This window comes from Aotus nancymaae, unplaced genomic scaffold (genome assembly GCF_030222135.1).
Source record: "Aotus nancymaae isolate 86718 unplaced genomic scaffold, 86718_ANA_hifiasm-v0.15.2.pri h1tg000040l, whole genome shotgun sequence".
Classification (NCBI taxonomy): Eukaryota; Metazoa; Chordata; class Mammalia; order Primates; family Aotidae; genus Aotus; species Aotus nancymaae.
Window position 1 is genome coordinate 105847466 of NW_026988454.1, and position 19144 is coordinate 105866609.

The 19144-nt window shown below is 38.1% G+C and overlaps 1 protein-coding gene across 23 annotated transcripts in view; it reads left to right on the forward strand.

The window, feature by feature from the left end:
* The window catches only part of DST (dystonin), a 497116-nt gene that overhangs the window by 243822 nt on the left and 234150 nt on the right, over positions 1–19144 (forward strand). For 18 of the 23 annotated variants that reach the window (XM_064360963.1, XM_064360949.1, XM_064360952.1 and 15 more), the window contains 3 exons: positions 10972–11061; positions 13642–13719; positions 16168–16260. In XM_064360963.1, the coding sequence (XP_064217033.1) occupies positions 10972–11061; positions 13642–13719; positions 16168–16260 (261 nt within the window). Of the gene's footprint in view, positions 1–10971; positions 11062–11592; positions 11692–13641; positions 13720–16167; positions 16261–19144 lie in introns of all 23 variants that reach the window. The other 5 variants (XM_064360947.1, XM_064360946.1, XM_064360948.1 and 2 more) reach the window with 1 other exon arrangement.

Consider the following 19144-nt stretch of genomic DNA (forward strand, 5'->3'; position numbering starts at 1 on the left):
AGAGAGGTCTTAAAGCAATTGCATTTCTTTTGGACAGAAATTTCCCTAGTCAGATAAGGAAAAATTCTAGAGAGCCTCCCTCCCTGCCCTTGGTGAGAAGTGGGAGAGAAACAAGAGAAGGTTAGAAAGTTAGGCACCCTGTAAGGACTTCCAATTTCTTCTGTTCAACATGCTCAGCATGCCAGAGTACCATACTTTGGAGGTGTCATTCTCTGTACCCTAATAGGGGAAATACTTAGGAGGTTTGGCATGCAGAAGTGGACATTTCTCTTCAATGTGTTAGTCATTCAGAAGCAATTTACTTAGCTCCAACTGTGTGGCAGGACGTGATGCCAGGCACTAACTCCCATAGATGCCATGATGGGCCTTGGGGCAAAAACAAATCCCCTGCTAGGAAGTCATTTGATGGGATTTGTGAATCCATTTCCTGAGTTTCTGTTTTTTCCCCATGATCGGGCAGGCATTCAAGAGCCCACAGCTGAGTGCATGGCTAAGGTCAAATACAAAGTGTAGGTGACTAATCTTTTATTTATTCAACAAAAGTTCTTTGAATATCTACTATATGAAAGGCATTGTGCCAGGCATTAAGCATTTGCAGTATAGACCCAAGACAGAGCCCTGTCTTTTTGAGGGAATTATTAATACGTTTATGTATATTGTCTACATAAAACTATTCTATAAGTAAAATGATGATTGGCGTACTGGTGTAATCCACTCTGTAGTGCAGAGGAGGGAAACCATCACTGCCTGGTTGACATTAGAACTTGACCTAGGAGGAAAAGTAAGATTTCAGTAACTAGAGGAGGAGTGGGGGCAGGAAAGCATTTCAGGTAGAAGGAATACTGAGTATCAAGAGAGTAATATGACAGCAGAGGTTTTAGAATGTGACCTCAAGTATTCAGCAGACATTTTGTTTCAAAATCTCTCTTAGCCTTCAGGAATGGACATGAAGCTCTGATTCTCTGGGATCTGAGCATCTTGTAGTAAACCCTTAGCTATCACGTGGCTCACTTTCAGAAGTACAGCCTCTGATTTGCTAGGTGTTACCTGGCTCTACCCTCCTCTTGGTGAAACTTGTCACTTTAAAAGAGAGGGTGCTCAGACGGGCTGGAGAGAAAATAACTTCCACTTAGATTTAAGCTTCAGTAAGAGACATAAACGCAGTTCCTCTTCTGTGACACTGGGCTTTTACAACTGGGAAAACTAGTTTTTGAGTATCTGTGGTCCAGAGATCTCTGTTGAGTAGACTAGAATCTGGAAATTTGACAAACTTATGATGTCATTTAGGAAGTAATCACTTTGAAACTTTTAATCCTCCTACAGAAAGTATATTTCTGTTGCAGAGATTAATTTAACAAGAGTGTATATGGCATCTGTCAAGTTTTTAATTAAGCAATTAAAATAAAAGAATAAACTTGTATTTATAATTCCATTCCAAATATGTCAGTTCCCCAGATGTGATTTTGAGTGGTTTTATTTTAGAAAAATATGAATCCTGGTACTGGGGACCTGGAGTGTCATCTGGATATAAGGAAACATTCTTTGACAGGGAAGAGGTGTTAAATCAGAATGGATTGTAGCAGAGGCAGTGGTATCTCATCATCTGGGGGTGTCTTTAAAAATAGTTTTAGTGCTCCTCTCCTTGTGTCAGTTATCTTGATCATAATCCTGGGTTATTTCAAAGGTTTAATGAAGAGGATGCAACCAGTTGTTCTCAGTTGTTTATTTACAAGGACTGGAGAAAATGAGTTTATGTTTAAAGAGGAGTGAATTAGTTTGCATATGAAGTATCTGAAAGTATCAGAGTATTGTGAAAACCTTAAAACTATAAAATATGCTGTGAAGAGATCCCTAGATTTTCCAAACCTTGAGACTTGAAAAAAAGAGGTGAAGTAACCACTTGTGTCATGCCTATCCTAATCTCTCACCCTAGCAAATAATGCTCTGAAAGGGACACCAGGAAGTGCTCATGATGGCATGACCAGAAGGTATCTGCACTCCTGGCTGGCTGCACCTTTCCTGGAGCTGTATCTATTAGTGGATTCTGTTGCTTGCCCAGTACTAACCCCGCTCTATGAGGACCTTGCTTCCTCCCGAGTCTTTAGCCCGACTTATGTTGTAACCAGTCCAGCAAGTGGCTTACTGTTTGGGTAAGGACAGAGCCGTGTAAGATATTGTCCAGGAAGTAGGTGAAGTTAATTTTTGAGGTTTAGGTAGTTCTTTGATGTGTGTGTGTGTGTGTGTGTGTGTCTATCTGTGTGTGTGTTGACATTATAGCTATTTTTTCTTTTTTTTTTTCTGAGATGGAGTCTCGCTCTGTGCCCCAGGCTGTAGTCCAGTCCCCAGGCTGTAGTCCAGTGGCACGATCTTGGTTCACTGCAACCTCCACCTCCTGAGTTCAGGCTATTCTCTTGCCTCAGCCTCTGGAGTAGCTGGGATTACAGGCCCACGCCATCATGCCCAGCTAATTTTTGTGTTTTTAGTAGAGACAGAGTTTCACTATGTTGGTCAGGCTGGTCTCGAACTCCTGACCTTGTGATCCGCCCTCCCTGTGATCTGCCCACCTAGGCCTCCCAAATTGCTGGGATTACAGGCGTGAGCCACCGCGCCTGGCCCTATACCTATTTTTTTTCTATCAACAGCTTTGTTGTAAAAAGTCAGTAGTTTAAGTGCTGCTAGAAGGGGAGAAAACAGTTCTTATTTGGGGCAGGTATCTATTAAATTGTTGAATGGCTGTGTTATAGGTCAGGCATTGACAATCTATAGCTCATTTGACCTATAGCCCCAAAAGGGATGATTCAGCTCAGAAGTATTCAGGGCAATTGCCACAACTAGCACTTTAATCAGAATTGCAAAGTAGTTGAAATTTTTATTTGTCACGTCCTTATATTCCTTTTCTGATGCTTCTCTACCCACTCACCAGCTGCTCAGGGTCTTCAGATTGCCTTTTACCTGGAATCATACCATGCCCTGCACTGCAGTGCTACTCCCCTACATATTTTTCCATCTTATCATCAACCATGATTAAGATTTCTTTGAAACCAATGATAGGTAGGTATAAAGAGGAAAGTTAGTCTGGTAAAGTGATCTAAGCAGATGGCTTAAGAGCTTGCTGTGTCTGTCTCTGGAGCTGTCTTTTGTTGTTGTTTCAAAGAAGAACAGAATGTTTTTACTTAAATACATTTCTAATTTACAATGGTCAATTTCTAATTTACAATGATTCTGATGTATGAATTTGGTATAATGTTACAAGACAGTCATTAGATGGGAGGATTTGATGAGGAAATACACATTTTCTGAATGAGTGTGAATTTTGTTCATAGGTATAATTTAAATAAAACATTTAAAATCCTTTAACCTTTGCACGATTTTAAAAATCTACAGGTTCAGGGGAAAATATGGGCAAAAATAGATTTTTTTTCCCTGTTTTCTTGCTAATAAAAAGGAAGATTTGAAAAGAAAGACAGAGACCTAAACCCAGACCAAACCAGAACCAACCAACCCAAATCTCTATTACAGAAAGAGTTACATACGTAAAAATATTTAAAAATTGAAATAGCTTTTAAAAAAGCTTTCTTGAAACCATAGTGAAACTGTATAGAAGAGAATAAAAAAAATACCTAGGGGAAATAGTGACTAAAATACCCCAAATCTTAAAGTATTTATCTGTAATATATTTATAAATGTTTTTATTTTATTTGACTACCTAGTTCCACCTTGTGGTGAGAGACTAGAAAAGATCAGTTTTTGCATTTTAATTGATTATAGATTGTCAACCCAAAAGCTTAAAAGAGAAGCCTTCTTTGTCAAAGAGCCAATCAGGTCCAAAGAAGTAGACACATTATTTGTACCACCTAGTGCCAGTGTGAATTTTTAAAAAACTGTTATTTTATCCACTAATACCTTAAGATCTATAACTAATACCTTTATTTCATAATTTTTTTTTTTTTTTTTAAATGGGGTTTCACCATGATGGCCAGGCTGTCTTGAACTCCTGACCTCAGGTGATCCACCCACCTTAGCCTCCCAAAGTGCTAGGATTACAGGCGTGAGCCACCGCGTCCGGCCTATTTCATAATTTAAAAATAACCTAAAGGAGATGAATTCTATATGGCCTTAATGTTGACTTAACATAGCACTTTAAAAAAGCATAATCACCTTTTTATCATGCCAAAGAAGAATATTTCCCTATTATACTTAACTGTACCAATTTAGAATTTATAATTTATGTAGAATCTGAATTATAGTTTTATTCTTTCACAATTCCTGAAGAAGTAGTACTGAAATAAATTTGTAATGAAAATAAAAACCTTAGATAAGGCAGCTACCTAAGAGAATACAATGTTTTTGAGCATGTTTTGGTGTATTTTAAAAGCATTAGTTTTCTTATCAATAATCAATATGTTCATATATTGATATTTATCTTACCTTTATTTTTTCAATTAGACTGTCTAAGGAGCTCTCCCAGGAGAACCTGATAGCTTATTTTTCATGAACATACTTGTTTGATCTAAAAAAGAATTGCATTGAAAAATATTTTAATTCGTAATTTTCACTAATGCAAACTATCCTTTTTCTCTTCACCCAATTAGTACAAGCCAGTGAGGCGATCTCATTTGGGACAAACCTTCTTTTATTATTTATGTTTCTTTCTAAAGATAGCTGATTGTTTTCCAGAATACTGTGTCCTTTAGATATAGACCTTCTTTAAGAGAGGACTATGAACGCTTTGTGTGGCTGATGTGTTGCTCGCTGCTGCAGAGCTCACTAGACGGCATGCATTTTACCCAATATTCATTAATGGAACGTCTCTTCCAGTTTCCTTTTTTCCTGAGGGACCATTCCTCCATTATTGTGTACAGGTTAGGCCCTCGATTTTACCTGTGATTGATTTACTTTTGCTTAAGATAAAAGTTTACAGGGAAGCTTTTATATTGGTCAGAGATATTATGTCCTAATTCTGCTTAAAATTCAATAGTTTTCTTTGTCTAGGAAAAGCTCAAGCTTCTTAACCCGGCCTATAAAGCCACCATGTCTGCCAGCCCATCGTTCCAGCCTTATCTTCCACCTCATGCTTCACTGAACTTCACCACTGCTTTCCTTCCTTACAACTCACATATAGTTTTGTGTGTCCTTGCCTTTTCCTTTGTGCTTGCTCCTCCCTCCACCTGGAGCATTCCCATCTTCTTTGCTGGGAGGACCACAGATTGGGTTAAAGCTCCTTAATAGCTTTCTGAATATGCTCTGAATGCATTTGCTTTATACTGCAATTTCTTTCCTCTCAGATTATAGGCTTCAAGAGGTGGCACCGTCATTATTGATCTTTGTACCTATAGAAGTTAAAGGATACCCTGCCGTACGACAGATGGATGCTCAATAAATACATTGTGACCTGAACTGAATTGCAGCGAAACGATAATGATATGGTTAAATAATGGAAAGTAAAATTTTTGTGGAATTTGTCTAGATTGACATCCACCACTGTAATGTCAGACTTTTAAAAAATAAAGTTTAAACATTAAGTAAGCAGCTATATGATGATTCTCTTTTCTTCAAAGCTGAATTTGATATAGCCTACATAAAACCAAACAATTATAGTTTAACAAAAGGGAAATTTTCAGTGTAGTATTTTGGATCAGTTAAGCCATTCAGGTGATACAGACCTGGTGTGATCGCCTCTGTTCTCAATGCAAAATAAATTTGAAGTATTCTCCGTGTCATCGCCAGCATCTTGTTTAGAATTTTTGTTGCCCATAGAATGTTTTCTAGTCTATTTTTCTTTCTTGGGATATTCTTTTAAGTTAAAGATTAGTGCCCCCTAGAGGTAAATTCTAGGTGCAATGCTGCATACATATTTTTTTAAAAGCACTACAAATTCTAAGAATTGTGTGAAATACAGAAAATGCTGTATCACTCTTGTTACGTAATTCAGGTTATGTAAGTTAATCCCAGAGTATTTTATAGTGCTTTTACTTTGCTCATCACTTCCTCTAGCACTATTTATTCAGACAGTCTTTTGTCCCATAGGGAGAAAATATCCAAAAAGAGAAGAAGGAATGCTTTACTAAAAACTGAAAGTAGAATTTTAGGGATAATGGCAGTTAGTATAGTCATCTGTGAAGGACAGTTACGAGGCCAAATGTCTGTGACTCACACTTGGGGTCAAAGAAAAGCTTTTCTATGTAGGCTTAACTGTTTACTTTCCCTTCTTTTCTTTCATTTACATTTCTTGCTAGATCAGATTGAAACCCCAGTTCTTTCCCCTCAGTTCATTCACGACCACCCTTTACCCGTAATGTTGATTTTTAAATTTTTAATAGCATCCTCTTTTATTGCATTCATTTGTGCTGGCGAAACTGACCCAGTATTCTAAAGCACTTAGCACAAGGTTAGGCATCTAGTAGTGACTCATGGTGTGTATATTTCTGTTTATTATTGTTAGTGACGTTTGCTTTTCAAAGAATGATATCTTACATTTTCATATACAGCATTTCCGTGGACCCTCAGAATAATCAACTGAGACAGGAAAAACAGGCAGTATCACAGGATAGCCAGTGTCTCTGGATTTTTTTCACGTATTATAGAAGTTAAATTAGTTTATCACTGCATTTTTTTTTTCTAAAATTATTAAGAAATTGGGCCAGGCATGGTGGCTCACGCCTGTAATCCCAGCACTTTGAGAGGCCGAGGTGGGTGGATCACGAGGTCAAGAGATTGAGACCATCCTGGTCAACATGGTGAAACCCCGTCTCTACTAAAAAAAAATACAAAAAATTAGCTGGGCATGGTGGTGCGTGCCTGTAATCCCAGCTACTCAGGAGGCTGAGGCAGGAGAATTGCCTGAACCCAGGAGGCGGAGGTTGCGGTGAGCCGAGATCGCACCTTTGCACTCCAGCCTGGGTAACAAGAGCGAAACTCTGTCTCAATTAAAAAAAAAAAAAAAGAAATTAAGCCATGAGTCTTAAGAGTAGCTTTTATTTTGTACATTTTCTAAGTTGACAGGTCATTGATTTTGTTTTTTAAATGGTGATAATTTGATTTAAAGAGTATAGACTTTTTGTTTTCTGGGTTGAGCTGGAAGTTCTGTTTTCCAGCCTTTATTTTGCAGATAAAAAAACTGAAGCCTAGAGAGTTTAGGCTGTTGGTGCAAATTCATAAGGCCAGGGGCTTAATGCTTTTTGTTTTACCACAGCTTTTCTCTTTTCCTAATTTAGATTTGCATGGCATAATATTGTTATTTCCCTTCTCTAAACATGTCTGTTTTAATTTTTCTTTGTGTCGCATAAATACGATGGTAACAAATGACCCCTGGTTTTGGAAAGTTTCCCTTATATAGAGGGTTTTGTTCAGTATGGAAAGCAAATTGTGAAATTGCCTTCCTATGAGATAAATGTTCAGAATCACACCCCATCTTTAACTGTCCTGGAGTGAGAAAGACACAAGAAATGGAATGTAGAGTGAAATGTGAGTCTGGTAGGGTGTAGCATAGTAGACCAGAGGGCACAGAATTCTCAGCACTGTTAAGTCCTGGAAGGCCCCAACCCAATCATGTGCTTGGATTCTGCTGTCCCTCTGTGTATGGAGGATATCAGATGTGCACAATAAAGTCATCTATTTTGAGAAATCAAGCAGCTGGCCGAGAATCAGGAGCTGCATAATATTGCATTATATAAATATAATCTTTTAGTGTTCCCATTCAGGCTCTTTTAGAGTTAGGATGCTTTCTGTTTCTTTTGGAGATACACTGAGAAGTACATATATTTAGATGCATTAATGTACATAACATTCACAAGCTTAGCTTTTCAGCCTTGTTTTCAAGTAGACCTTAGACTTTTAAATTCAAGCTTGTATCTTGGAATGGGACTGGGTGAATTCTTAGAGTACTCTAATACAGGAGTCCCCAGCCCCAAGACCACAGACAGGCAATGGTCCAGTCCATGGCCTGTTAGGAACTGGCTGCAGCATTTCCACCTGAGCTCTGCCTCCTGTCAGATCAGTGGTGGCATATGATTCTCATAGGAGCACAAACTCTGGTTTTTTGTTTTTTGTTTTTTTTTTGAGATGGAATCTCACTCTGTTGCCCAGGCTGCAACCTGGGCATCTCGGCTCACTGCAACCTCTGCCTTATGGGTTCAAGTGATTCTCCTGTCTCAGCCTGCCAAGTAGCTGGGAGTACAGGTGCCCACCATGCCCAGCTAATTTTTTTTTTTGTATTTTTAGTAAAGACTGGGTTTTGCCATGTTGGCCAGGCTGGTCTCAAAATCCTGACCTCAAGTTATCCACCTACCTCTGCCTCCCAAAGTGCTGGGGGTTACAGGTATGAGCCACTGTGCCTGGCCATGAACCCTATTGTGAACTGTGCGTGAGGGATCTATGTTGTGCTCTCCTTATAAAAATCCAATGCCTGATGATCTGAGGTGGAACAGTTTCATCCCAAAACCACTCTCTCCTGCATCTGTGGAAAAATTGTCTTCCATGAATTGGTCTGTGAGTAGAATATTGCAGTATTAGTACTCATTTCACTAAGTGCTTATCTGTTTGTGTACATGTCATGCATGTAGTAGATATCTTCTGAAAAGGCTCTTGGAAATTGATTCATCTCTGAAATGTAGTTGAGAAGTTGAGGGAGTTGTCGTTTCGTGGTATCCCAACATAAATATTCTAACTGAATGGATAATTCCTTTGTAACTTATTTGGTTATTTATAGGTGTGTGTGTGTGTTTGTTTGAGATGGAGTATCACTCTGTCGCCCAGGCTGGAGTGCAGTGACTTGATCTCAGCTCAGTGCAACCTTTCCCTCCCAGATTCAAGTGATTCTCCTGTCTCAGCCTCCCAAGTAGCTGGGATTACAGGCACATACTACCATGCCCGGCTAATTTTTGTGTTTTTAGTAGAGACGGGGTTTCACCGTGTTGGCCAGGCAGGTCTTGAACTCCTGACCTCAGGTGATCCATCCACGTCGGCCTCCCAAAGTGCTGGGATTACAGGTGTAAGCCACCGGGCCTGGCCGTATTTACAGATTTTTCTTAAGAAGGATTGCTTAAATATGTTAACATTTTTTGGGGGAAATAAAGTATTTTTAAACTTTGTCTTACTGTGATATTATCTCATGACACCAGAGGTTCAACTGATATTCCTTGGGAATTAGAAAATCAAAATAAAATGTCAATTTGTAAACGTGGAGATCTAGTTAAAAGTAATTTGACTTGCCTTCAGTTTTACTGTCATTTCAAAGGTACTATTGACATGAACAGTTACTTTTGGTAGAGTTATTGAGCCTAAGCTAAGTACTTCTATTATTTGTAGTTAATAATGCCTAGAGGGGTAATTAAATATTAAAAAGTTCTGTGACTTAGGTTAACTGTGCTAGAACACTGTATGTAAAAGCTGGTAAATTTGATATGCAATTCCTAAGGGAACTTTTTCTTTGTCAATCAAAAACATTTTCTGGCACTAACAAAAGATACTGTAAAATGTATATATATATGGAGAGTCAACTAGAATAATAAGGTTTTATGGGATTTAAGCTATTTTTTGGGACCGAGAGACTTACCACAAAAGTTTGCTTCCAGTTTACGTTAGGTCTCTTGTTGTGCTTGTGTTTGTGTAGTTAAAGCGTTTTGATCATAAGTTTAGATCTTTTCATTACTTTGTGCTATATGCTCACTTGACATTTTGGAAGTGCAAAGGAGTTGGATTCATTTGTATACAGGGCTTGTGCCATGGGTGAATTAGGTGGGATTCTGGTTCCTGCTTCTTTCTGGCCCACTTCTTTGGCTCCTTCCACGCGAGCAGCCCCAAATCCCTAAAAGGCGAGAAAATGGAAATATGCCAGCCCATTGTGGAACAACCTCTCAATAGTCTGCTTTGACATTTGTCTGTCCAACACAAACCTTGTAGTGGGACATGTGGTTACTAGAGCTATCCCTACTTGGCAGGCTGAAAAAAACTTTTGAGAAATCTTTGATGGTTTGGGTTCTAAAATCACAGACTTTTAAATCGGGCCTGTGGAACGGGGGAAGCTATTGCAGGTTGAATGTTAATTTCGTGCTAGTGCTATTTAGTTTTGAAAATCTTCCATGATAGGGCCTGGCGCTGTGGCTCATGCCTGCAACCTAGCACTTTGGGAGGCTGTGGTGTTCGGATCGCGAGGTCAAGAGATCAAGACTATTCTGGCCAACATGGTGAAACCCCGTCCCTACTTAAAATACAAAAATTAGCTGGGTGTGGTGGCACATGCTTGTAGTCCCAGCTACTTGGGAGGCTGAGGCAGGAGAATCGCTTGAACCTGGTAGGTGGAGGTTGCAGTGAGCTAAGATCGCACCACTGTACTCCAGCCTGGCTACAGAGGGAGACTCTGTCCCCCAAAAAATCTTGTATTATAGGAAGACTACTGTTGTGCAGAGGAGGGTTTGGACAGAGGCCTTTTAACCTGACATGTATGGATTTCAAAAAAAATTTTGTAATAATTATAGGCTCATAGGATGTTGCCAAAATAATATATAGAGTCTCATGTACCCATCACCCAGCTCACGACTATGAATTTTAAAAAATGTTCCTCTGCATCCTTGATCCTGTTTTGGGCTGTAAGATCAACTGCAGGGGTGAAAACTCTACCCTCTTGTTAAGGTGGCTCTGGTTGCCATATTGGGAATCGTGAGTGAAGTCAAGGCATTGACTGTATTTGAAGAATTGTAACCCAATGTAGTAGTCCAGGCTTATGTTTGTTCTGGTGTCTTAAAAATGTAATGATTTGAATTGTCTTTATGAATTATTAATCTGAAATTTGCTTTTTTTAGTTTTTAAATTAAATTCAGTTTTTCAGTAACAGGAGAGTTTTAAAAATTAAAAAATAGGTACATGAATGAATACCATGTGAGGAATGTTATTTACTTGTCTCCTTTTTATATTTAAGGATGTTAAGGAAGATTCTGAGTTCTAGGACCCAAAATTTTGCTTTTCTCTTTGCAGGTTCGAAAACATGTGAATGATCTCTATGAAGACTTAAGGGATGGACACAATTTGATTTCTCTTTTAGAGGTTCTTTCAGGAGATACCTTGGTAAGTTTTAGCTTTCTTACTTGTTTTGAAGAACGTGTAATCTTTTCTGCATATGACCAGTGTGTTTTCAATGCAGACTGTTTAGATTTTTGCAACATTCATCTTTTGAGTTGTGAATTCTGCCTGAAAAAGAAGTTCTGGTTAGATTCCTAAGCATTTCCAAACCTCAACTGATGTGAATTTGAAAGACTGAAGCAGTTTGATTACTTCACTTATATAATCAGTTCTATAATTAAAATACTGCTTTTGTTCTTGCTTCTTTTTTACCTTTGGGTTTTTTTTTTTGCTTAGCAGAAGTTGGATGCGTAATATAACCACATATTAAAAGACTTACAAATAGCAAGAAAATAAACATTGCTTTCTGAAAAATGGTCTAACCCATTCCGCAGGTGTCATTTCTTTTTTTGTGAACATTACTTCCCCTTCTTGGTTACCTGTTCTCCTTCATTATGTTCTGTTCATGCTCTTCTTTTCATTTCTGGTCTGTCTTGTGTCTTTGCTGTCCTATCTTCTGTCTGTTGTATTCATTAGCCAAGGGAGCGAGATTTTTTGAAGACCTTACGATTGGTGAGTGCAACAGAAGCATGCGAATATGAACAGCATGAGGATGTGGAGGATGAGGATAAGGGGGTAGGTGTCGCCCCCATAACTTGACTAACCTAGCCGTTCCCATGCGGTGAGCGCTAACCTGATAGAGAAGTAACTCCTGGGTTCAGGCTCCTTTTTAGAAAAGTATAGAAAGGACCAAAACCCACAGTAAGGTGGATGTGTATGTACCAAAAAATTGGGCAAAGGAAATATTTTCTCTTTTAAATTCTCTTCAGAGAGCTAAAATGATTGAATTGTTTATACATTATTGTGCATCGCATGGTAATTAAGCAGACTTAAAGTACATGATGGCATTTTAGTTAAACAATTTTATATACATTGTATATAAACATGGAAATTTTACACCCAGTCTGCTAATTTTTGTGCAAATTCATTCAGTTTCTGAAAGTGATATTTCAAGCATGGCAAAATTTATTGCTTTTTATGAAAGAACTTAGGGAAATTTTACTTAGTATTTAAGTTTCTGCTTTAAACCACACCTATTAGCAATAGGTATTTGATGGACATTTTTTACCTCTCTAATATGTCTCAAGGTATTTAAAAGGGAGATTTAAAAATCCAGTATCCCAATAGGACTCGCAGAGCTGTTTAATCTCCATGGCACTTAGTTGACTGAAGCTACCTTTGCAAGACAGACGTGCTTCTTTTGTCTTCTACATACCTAGTGCTCCTCGATTTTATTGGATTGTGCTTTTGTTGGATCCAGTGGGTAAATGGTTATGCAGAACTTATTTTTCCTTCTGTGGTGTGCTGTCTGTTTTATTATGGCACCTTTGGTTTCAGCAACCTATGCGAAGAAGCCAAGCTGTCCATTGTCCTTTTTCTTTTTTCCCTTTGGAAGATTTTATGTGATAAATTTCAGCTCCATTCTTTGTATTTTTGTTAAGCATTTCTCAGCTCTGTTCCCTTATGTTTTCCTTCATGCTAACTTGTAACGTTTCTTAAGGGAAACGGCATCAAGGAAAATAGTTCTCCTTTGTCACTTTCCTGAGACTGAGAAAATAATTGTGTCCATCCCCAAGTAGTCTAAAACGAGTATAGAGTCCTTTCTGAGGATCGTAGTGTCCAATTTTGTGAAAAAGCTAAAAATAAAATAAAGAGGAAATATATATTTTTAATTGGTTTTCTCTCCTTATCATGGCTAAATAAACCTTCTCTTTCTCCTTCTTGGTGATTTTTATACTAACTGCATGCTACTTTATCTCATTTTCATTAATATGCCATATATATATATATATGTGTGTGTATATACAATTATAAAAACCCTCTTGCTAATAGTGTTCAATAAGAAGGTAAAATGATGAATATTTACTTATTTTTGTGCCTCCATAGCTAAGTAATTGTAGGCTAGAATGGTTTTATTACCAAATATGAAAAGTCTGTATGTTCTGTGACACTTTCTCTTTTCCTTTTATTTAAATAAAAAATCTGTAGGCCGGGCGCGGTGGCTCACGCCTGTAATCCCAGCACTTTGGGAGGCCGAGGCGGGTGGATCACGAGGTCAAGAGATCGAGACCATCCTGGTCAACATGGTGGAACCCCGTCTCTACTAAAAATACAAAAAATTAGCTGGGCATGGTGGCGCATGCCTGTAATCCCAGCTACCCAGGAGGCTGAGGCAGGAGAATTGCCTGAACCCAGGAGGCGGAGGTTGCAGTGAGCCGAGGTCGCACCATTGCACTCCAGCCTGGGTAGCAAGAGCGAAACTCCGTCTCAAAAAAAAAAAAAAAAAAAAAAAAAATTTGTAAAGTACATGTTTAAATAAAATATATTTGGAAAAAAATCCCTAATAATTTTACATTCAATCTCAGACAATATAAGGAAATTGAAAACTTCTTAGAAAAATCCTATAATGTTACCCGAACAGTAAATACTGTTTTGATATATTAAGATGAACAGAAAGTATATTAAAATTAGCATGGTCTGTGATAACAGAAACTGTTTTTTATACCTGCATTTTTCTATTCTTAGCCCAGAGAAAAAGGTCGGATGCGTTTTCACAGACTACAGAATGTACAAATTGCACTTGACTATTTGAAAAGACGCCAGGTATGATATTTTTAAAAGATTATAATCATATAAACATATGTTACTAAAACATCTACGTAGAAACATGTCAGGGAGTGACAAGGTTAAATTTGCCTGTGAATTATAACCAGTAAGCTTGTGCTTTAGTGAAGCAAATATTTAGAAACATCTTTAAACATTTGCTCCCAAGAAAAGGAAATTGATAGTATGGATAAGCCCAGAGGAATTATAAGTGACTACATTTCCATCGGTATAAGAACTTCCGATTTTCTTTCTGTTTGATCTGGATTGCATTTGCCTAGGAAGTTAATGACATTTTAGTAGCAACAGAATGTTAAGAATGCCTATGAACAGTTCTTAGTTGTGGGGAAGATTATATTTTACACTTATTATATAAATATACTTAATTTTCATAAAAATACTTTATATAATACTTTTAATTTAGTGTAAGCTTTTTTCATACTTAGTGATAAGGCAACATTTGTTTTTTTATAAGTAGATAATACTGGATAATGTATGAGTAGTTAAAGATACAACAACATATTTCTGACAATAGCCCCCAACTTAGTTGAGGTATCAGGAGAAATCTTGGAAAAGAATTAATAATATATTGGACATGATCTTGATTTGGTGGTGCTATGTATTATAGTGTCATAAGCCAAAATAGTAGTAGTTTTTCAGTTACTAGAAAAAAGAAAAACAATGTAGGAGAGTTGAAAATTACTGAAGACAGTGGCGGGGAGGGGACAACAATTTTGTTTTTTAATAGTTTGAAAAAAAAGGAAGAGGCTGGATGTGGTGGCTCACACCTGTAATCACAGCACTTTGAGAGGCTGAGGTGGGAGGATCACTTGAGCCCAGGAAGTTGAAGACGTGGTGAGCCATGATTGCACTATTGCACTCCAGCCTGGGTAACAGAATGAGACCCTGTTTCAAAAAAAAAAAAGCAAGAGAAAAAGGGGGGAGAGGTGAACACTAGCTTTTATTATTTCTTTACTATTCTTCTTCAATATTATGAACATTAAAATGCTTTTTGCTATTAAACACTAGTAAATCCTCAGTGCTTAAATATTTTAAATGTATTGGTGTTTGCTCATTATTCATCTTTCTAGTGAAAGTTTCCAGAAGGATACTTCTGAAATGTTTTCTGGCAGTATTTTGTTCAAGAAGTAAAATGTGGCCGGGCGCGGTGGCTCAAGCCTGTAATCCCAGCACTTTGGGAGGCCGAGGCGGGTGGATCACGAGGTCAAGAGATCGAGACCATCCTGGTCAACATGGTGAAACCCCGTCTCTACTAATACAAAAAAATTAGCTGGGCGTGGTGGCGCGTGCCTGTAATCCCAGCTACTCAGGAGGCTGAGGCAGGAGAATTGCCTGAACCCAGGAGGCGGAGGTTGCAGTGAGCCGAGATCGCGCCATTGCACTCCAGCCTGGGCAACAAGAGCGAAACTCCGTCTCAAAAAAAAAAAAAAAAGAAGTAAAATGTTACGTATCACAGTATATAATTCTCAGTATTTAATTCATGATATTAAATTATTTTGTCCAGGAAGTGAATGTTAAAGATCATTGCATTTATTTACCTGAATGTACAGTTTGACAGTTGATAAACTTTAAATATGAGTATTATATTGTTTTAAAATATTTGAACAGCCTTCCGAATGCCCAGTGACTTATGTATTTATTTATGGCATATTGAATGCAAAATAATGCTTGTTATTTTAAAATCCTGTAACAGAAGTTTGAGAAAGTTGTTAGAATTGTTAGAATAGTTTTAAAGTTAATGGTAAGAGTAAAATAAAGTTTATTTTTAAAAGACAAAATTATTTCTAATTTTAAGATGTCATGTATTTAAGACCTCTCACTTGAGAAGTATTTTTGTATTGATAAGTGAGTGCTTTTAGTACTGGCTCTAGAACAGCAGTCCCCAAACTTTTGGGCAACAGGGACTGGTTTCGTGAAAGACCATTTTTCCATGAGCTGAGTGGTGGGGCAAGTGGGTCAGCATGAAACTGTTTCACCTCAGATCATCAGGCATTAGATTTTTATAAGGAGTGTGCAGCCTAGATTCCTCAACTGTGCATTTCACAAATAGGGTTTGCACTCCTATAGGAAGCTCGTGCTGTGGCTGATCCGACAGGAGGCAGAGCTTAGGTGGTAATACTCCCTTGCCCGCTGCTCATCTTCTACTGAGCAGCCCAGTCCCTATTGTATAGGTTGCGGGGTTGGGTTGGGAACCCTGCTGTAGAAGAGAAGAATGCAATAATACCTGCTTATTCTTTGTTGTTATTCAATAATTTGTAAATATAAATTGATTGAGAATAAGGGTAAAGTAGTATTTGGGTGACTACTGGCATTTAAATTATTCAATTTTTTTCTTTGTATAATTTAGAATTGCTTTTATGTAGGTAAAGATAACTTGTTCAGGTTTGATAAACAGTTGATTTTATCTCTTCTTCACTTACAAAACAGGTGAAATTAGTGAATATTAGAAATGATGACATAACGGATGGAAATCCCAAATTGACTTTGGGATTAATCTGGACAATTATTTTGCACTTTCAGGTGAGCCCAGATTTTCTTAATTTCAGCATCTAATTGCTAGTTTTCAGGTGGTTCATATGAAGAATGAATTATACATTCATGTTCTACGAAAGAAAAATAAATTTCAGGTTTCTTTCCTTAAATAATATATTTGAATTGTTCTTTTAAGCACCATGCTGCTTGTGAATCTGACACCTAGTTTCCTGTTCTTGATAAGCTTAGTTGTAGTTTTAAAGACAATGTTTGGAATCTCAGAGTTGGAAGACATATTTCTTTTTATTGACTGGAGACACTTTTTTTGCTCATTGGAAAGTATTACCTGTTTTAGATACTTAAATGTTTCATCATTGGCTGGTCGTGGTGGCTTAGGTCTGTCTGTAATCCTAGCACTTTGGGAGGCCGAGGCAGGTAGATCACAAGGTCAGGAGTTTGAGACCAGTCTGGTCAACATGGTGAAACCCCATCTCTACTAAAAGTGCAAAAATTAGCTGGGTGTGGTAAGAAATATAATAAAAATTTTAAAAAAAGTTTCATGATTAACCCTTATTTAGAATGTTTTTTATTGATACAGTTTCTTAGCTATGTCAATGATTTCCTCCTTTGGTAGACACTAGATGGCAGTATAATTATCCTAAAGTGATGTGAAGTAGAAGAAAAGTATTCATGTTTTATGTGGAGCGGTGCTTTCTCTCTTTAGATTTGAGGAAAGTGCAAATTTATTGACTATGAATTTATCTAATAAATCTGAGGCAGTTGAGGACCGATTTTGATTTAGTTATCGGGAGATGATACATTAAAAAAGTCTTCATTTGATTTAATGTGACTCCTAACTTTAGAACTTTCTTTAGTTTATTGACTGCTGGTCTGCTCAAGAAATGTTCTGTTACTAGAGGCTGCAGAGAGGGGGAAAAGGGTGTGGGCTGAAAAACTACCTTTTGGGTAATGTGCTCACTATCTGGGTGATGGGATTATGTGTACCCCAAACCTCAACATCACGTAATATACCCAGGTAATGAACCTACATTTGTGCTCCCTGAATCTAAAATAAAAGTTTAAATTAGAAAAGAAAAAAACAAAAAACAGAAATGTTCTGTGTATAGCACAGAGCAGCACTCAGTTGGCACTCAGTACATCTTACTGATTGATTACTGTACAGTGAATCTTGAAGGAGGAAAAGATAGCTTGCCAGCTTCAGAAACGACCTGGGGTTTTGAAACAAGTCTGGTAAAGATTAAGAATTAAAAAAAAAAATAATTGGCTGAAATACAGTTTTCATAGAGAAATAGTGGAGAATAATGTACCTGGGGGCTCATTGGGAACAGGATAGATTGGACATGTATGGAGAGCTATAGGAAGCAGAGTCTAGGTAGGCCTAGGACCTGAACAGGCAGCTGAATAGTTTCAGCAGAAGGACATTCACAGATACCCAGGTAATAAAAGGAAAAGATGTTAGCCAGCCAGACTACAGGGCGGCATTTAATACAGGTGAGTATCCACTTAAGTGGGCTGTTAATGTCAAGAGAAGCCAGTAACCAGAACTGGAAGCCAGGACCTCAAAGGACTGAGGGTCCCCATTACTGAAGGACTCTATCATTAGGGGATCCAAGATACTGAACCTAAATGAAGGCAATAATTTGTCTTGAAGCACAGAACCAGACCTTGTTACCAGAGTTGGGTAAAGTCTAAGTAGAACTGGTCAAAAAGCTGATTTCATATGGAGTGCTTCAGTGGTTTTGTCGGGAATCCTTTAATTAGCCCTAAGTGGATCAGATCCTAGAGCTTTTAGTAGGGTTGAAACTGCAAGAACCCCAGATGAGAAAGTCTGAGGCCTATGGAGAGAATCAATCACTCCACCACCAGCTGGTGAGGTAGGCTGTGTCTGAATTTTGAATGTTAGACCAAGGATCAGTGGGGCAATGGAAAGCATGCAGGCTTTGGAGGGAGGCAGAATTAAGTTTTGTTCTTGGCTCTTTTATTTATTGTTTGTTGTGATACCAGTGGATAAGTCATCTGACTACTCTGAGCTTAAAAAAATGTGTTTCTGTTCATCACTTTCCTTTTTCTGCCCATAAATCTTTTTCAACCACAGGACCTGTGCTGGAGTCTCTGTGAATCCATTCTGGTTTGTGGGTGGCTCGATTCCCCAACTGATTTTTGCTCAATTAAATTTTGGTAAATTAAAAAAAAATGTGTTTTAAGAAACAACATCTATTAATTCTATGTAAAATAGTTAGAAATGAGCAGAGTCCGCAGTGAGAGAGATAAGCTATGAAGCTGAGGTGGTGATCTCAAAGTGAAGTGATAAAGGTCAGGACTCAGTGATAAAGGTCAGGACTCAGCTGGGGATGCAAAATTGAATAGAAGAGATCACACTTTGTAGGAAGAGAGAAAGGGACTTGGACATAGGGCACAGAGGGTGAAAGAAGGAGATTTGTTAAAGGTAACAAAAGTTTTTAGCCTGAGAGATTAAGAAACAGTAGACTACTGAGAGACATGGGGGTGATGGTAAAGGGAAAACCAGTGACCTTCTGGATGGGCTTGATGGGCTGGTGGGATATCCTGTGCATCTGTCTGCTGAGCAGTTGGAGACATGAGTGGAGCTGAGAAGTCAGAGGTACAGATACAAACCTGGGGGAGTTATCACTATACAAGTGATCACTGATTTTATCAGAGAAGATCTTCAGGGGATCCAAGAGAAGAGCACAAATGAAGAATAGATGAGAGCTAAGGATAGAAATTTGGGGAAGGCACATGGTCATGGATGCGGGAGAAGATTCTGCTGAGAAAACAGAAAAGGAACGTTTGAAGAGTTGGATGAAGTCACAGGAAAATATACTGATGAAACCAAGGGAAGAGAATTTCAAGTATAAAGAATGGTGAGCAGTATGAAATGCCACTAGAGACC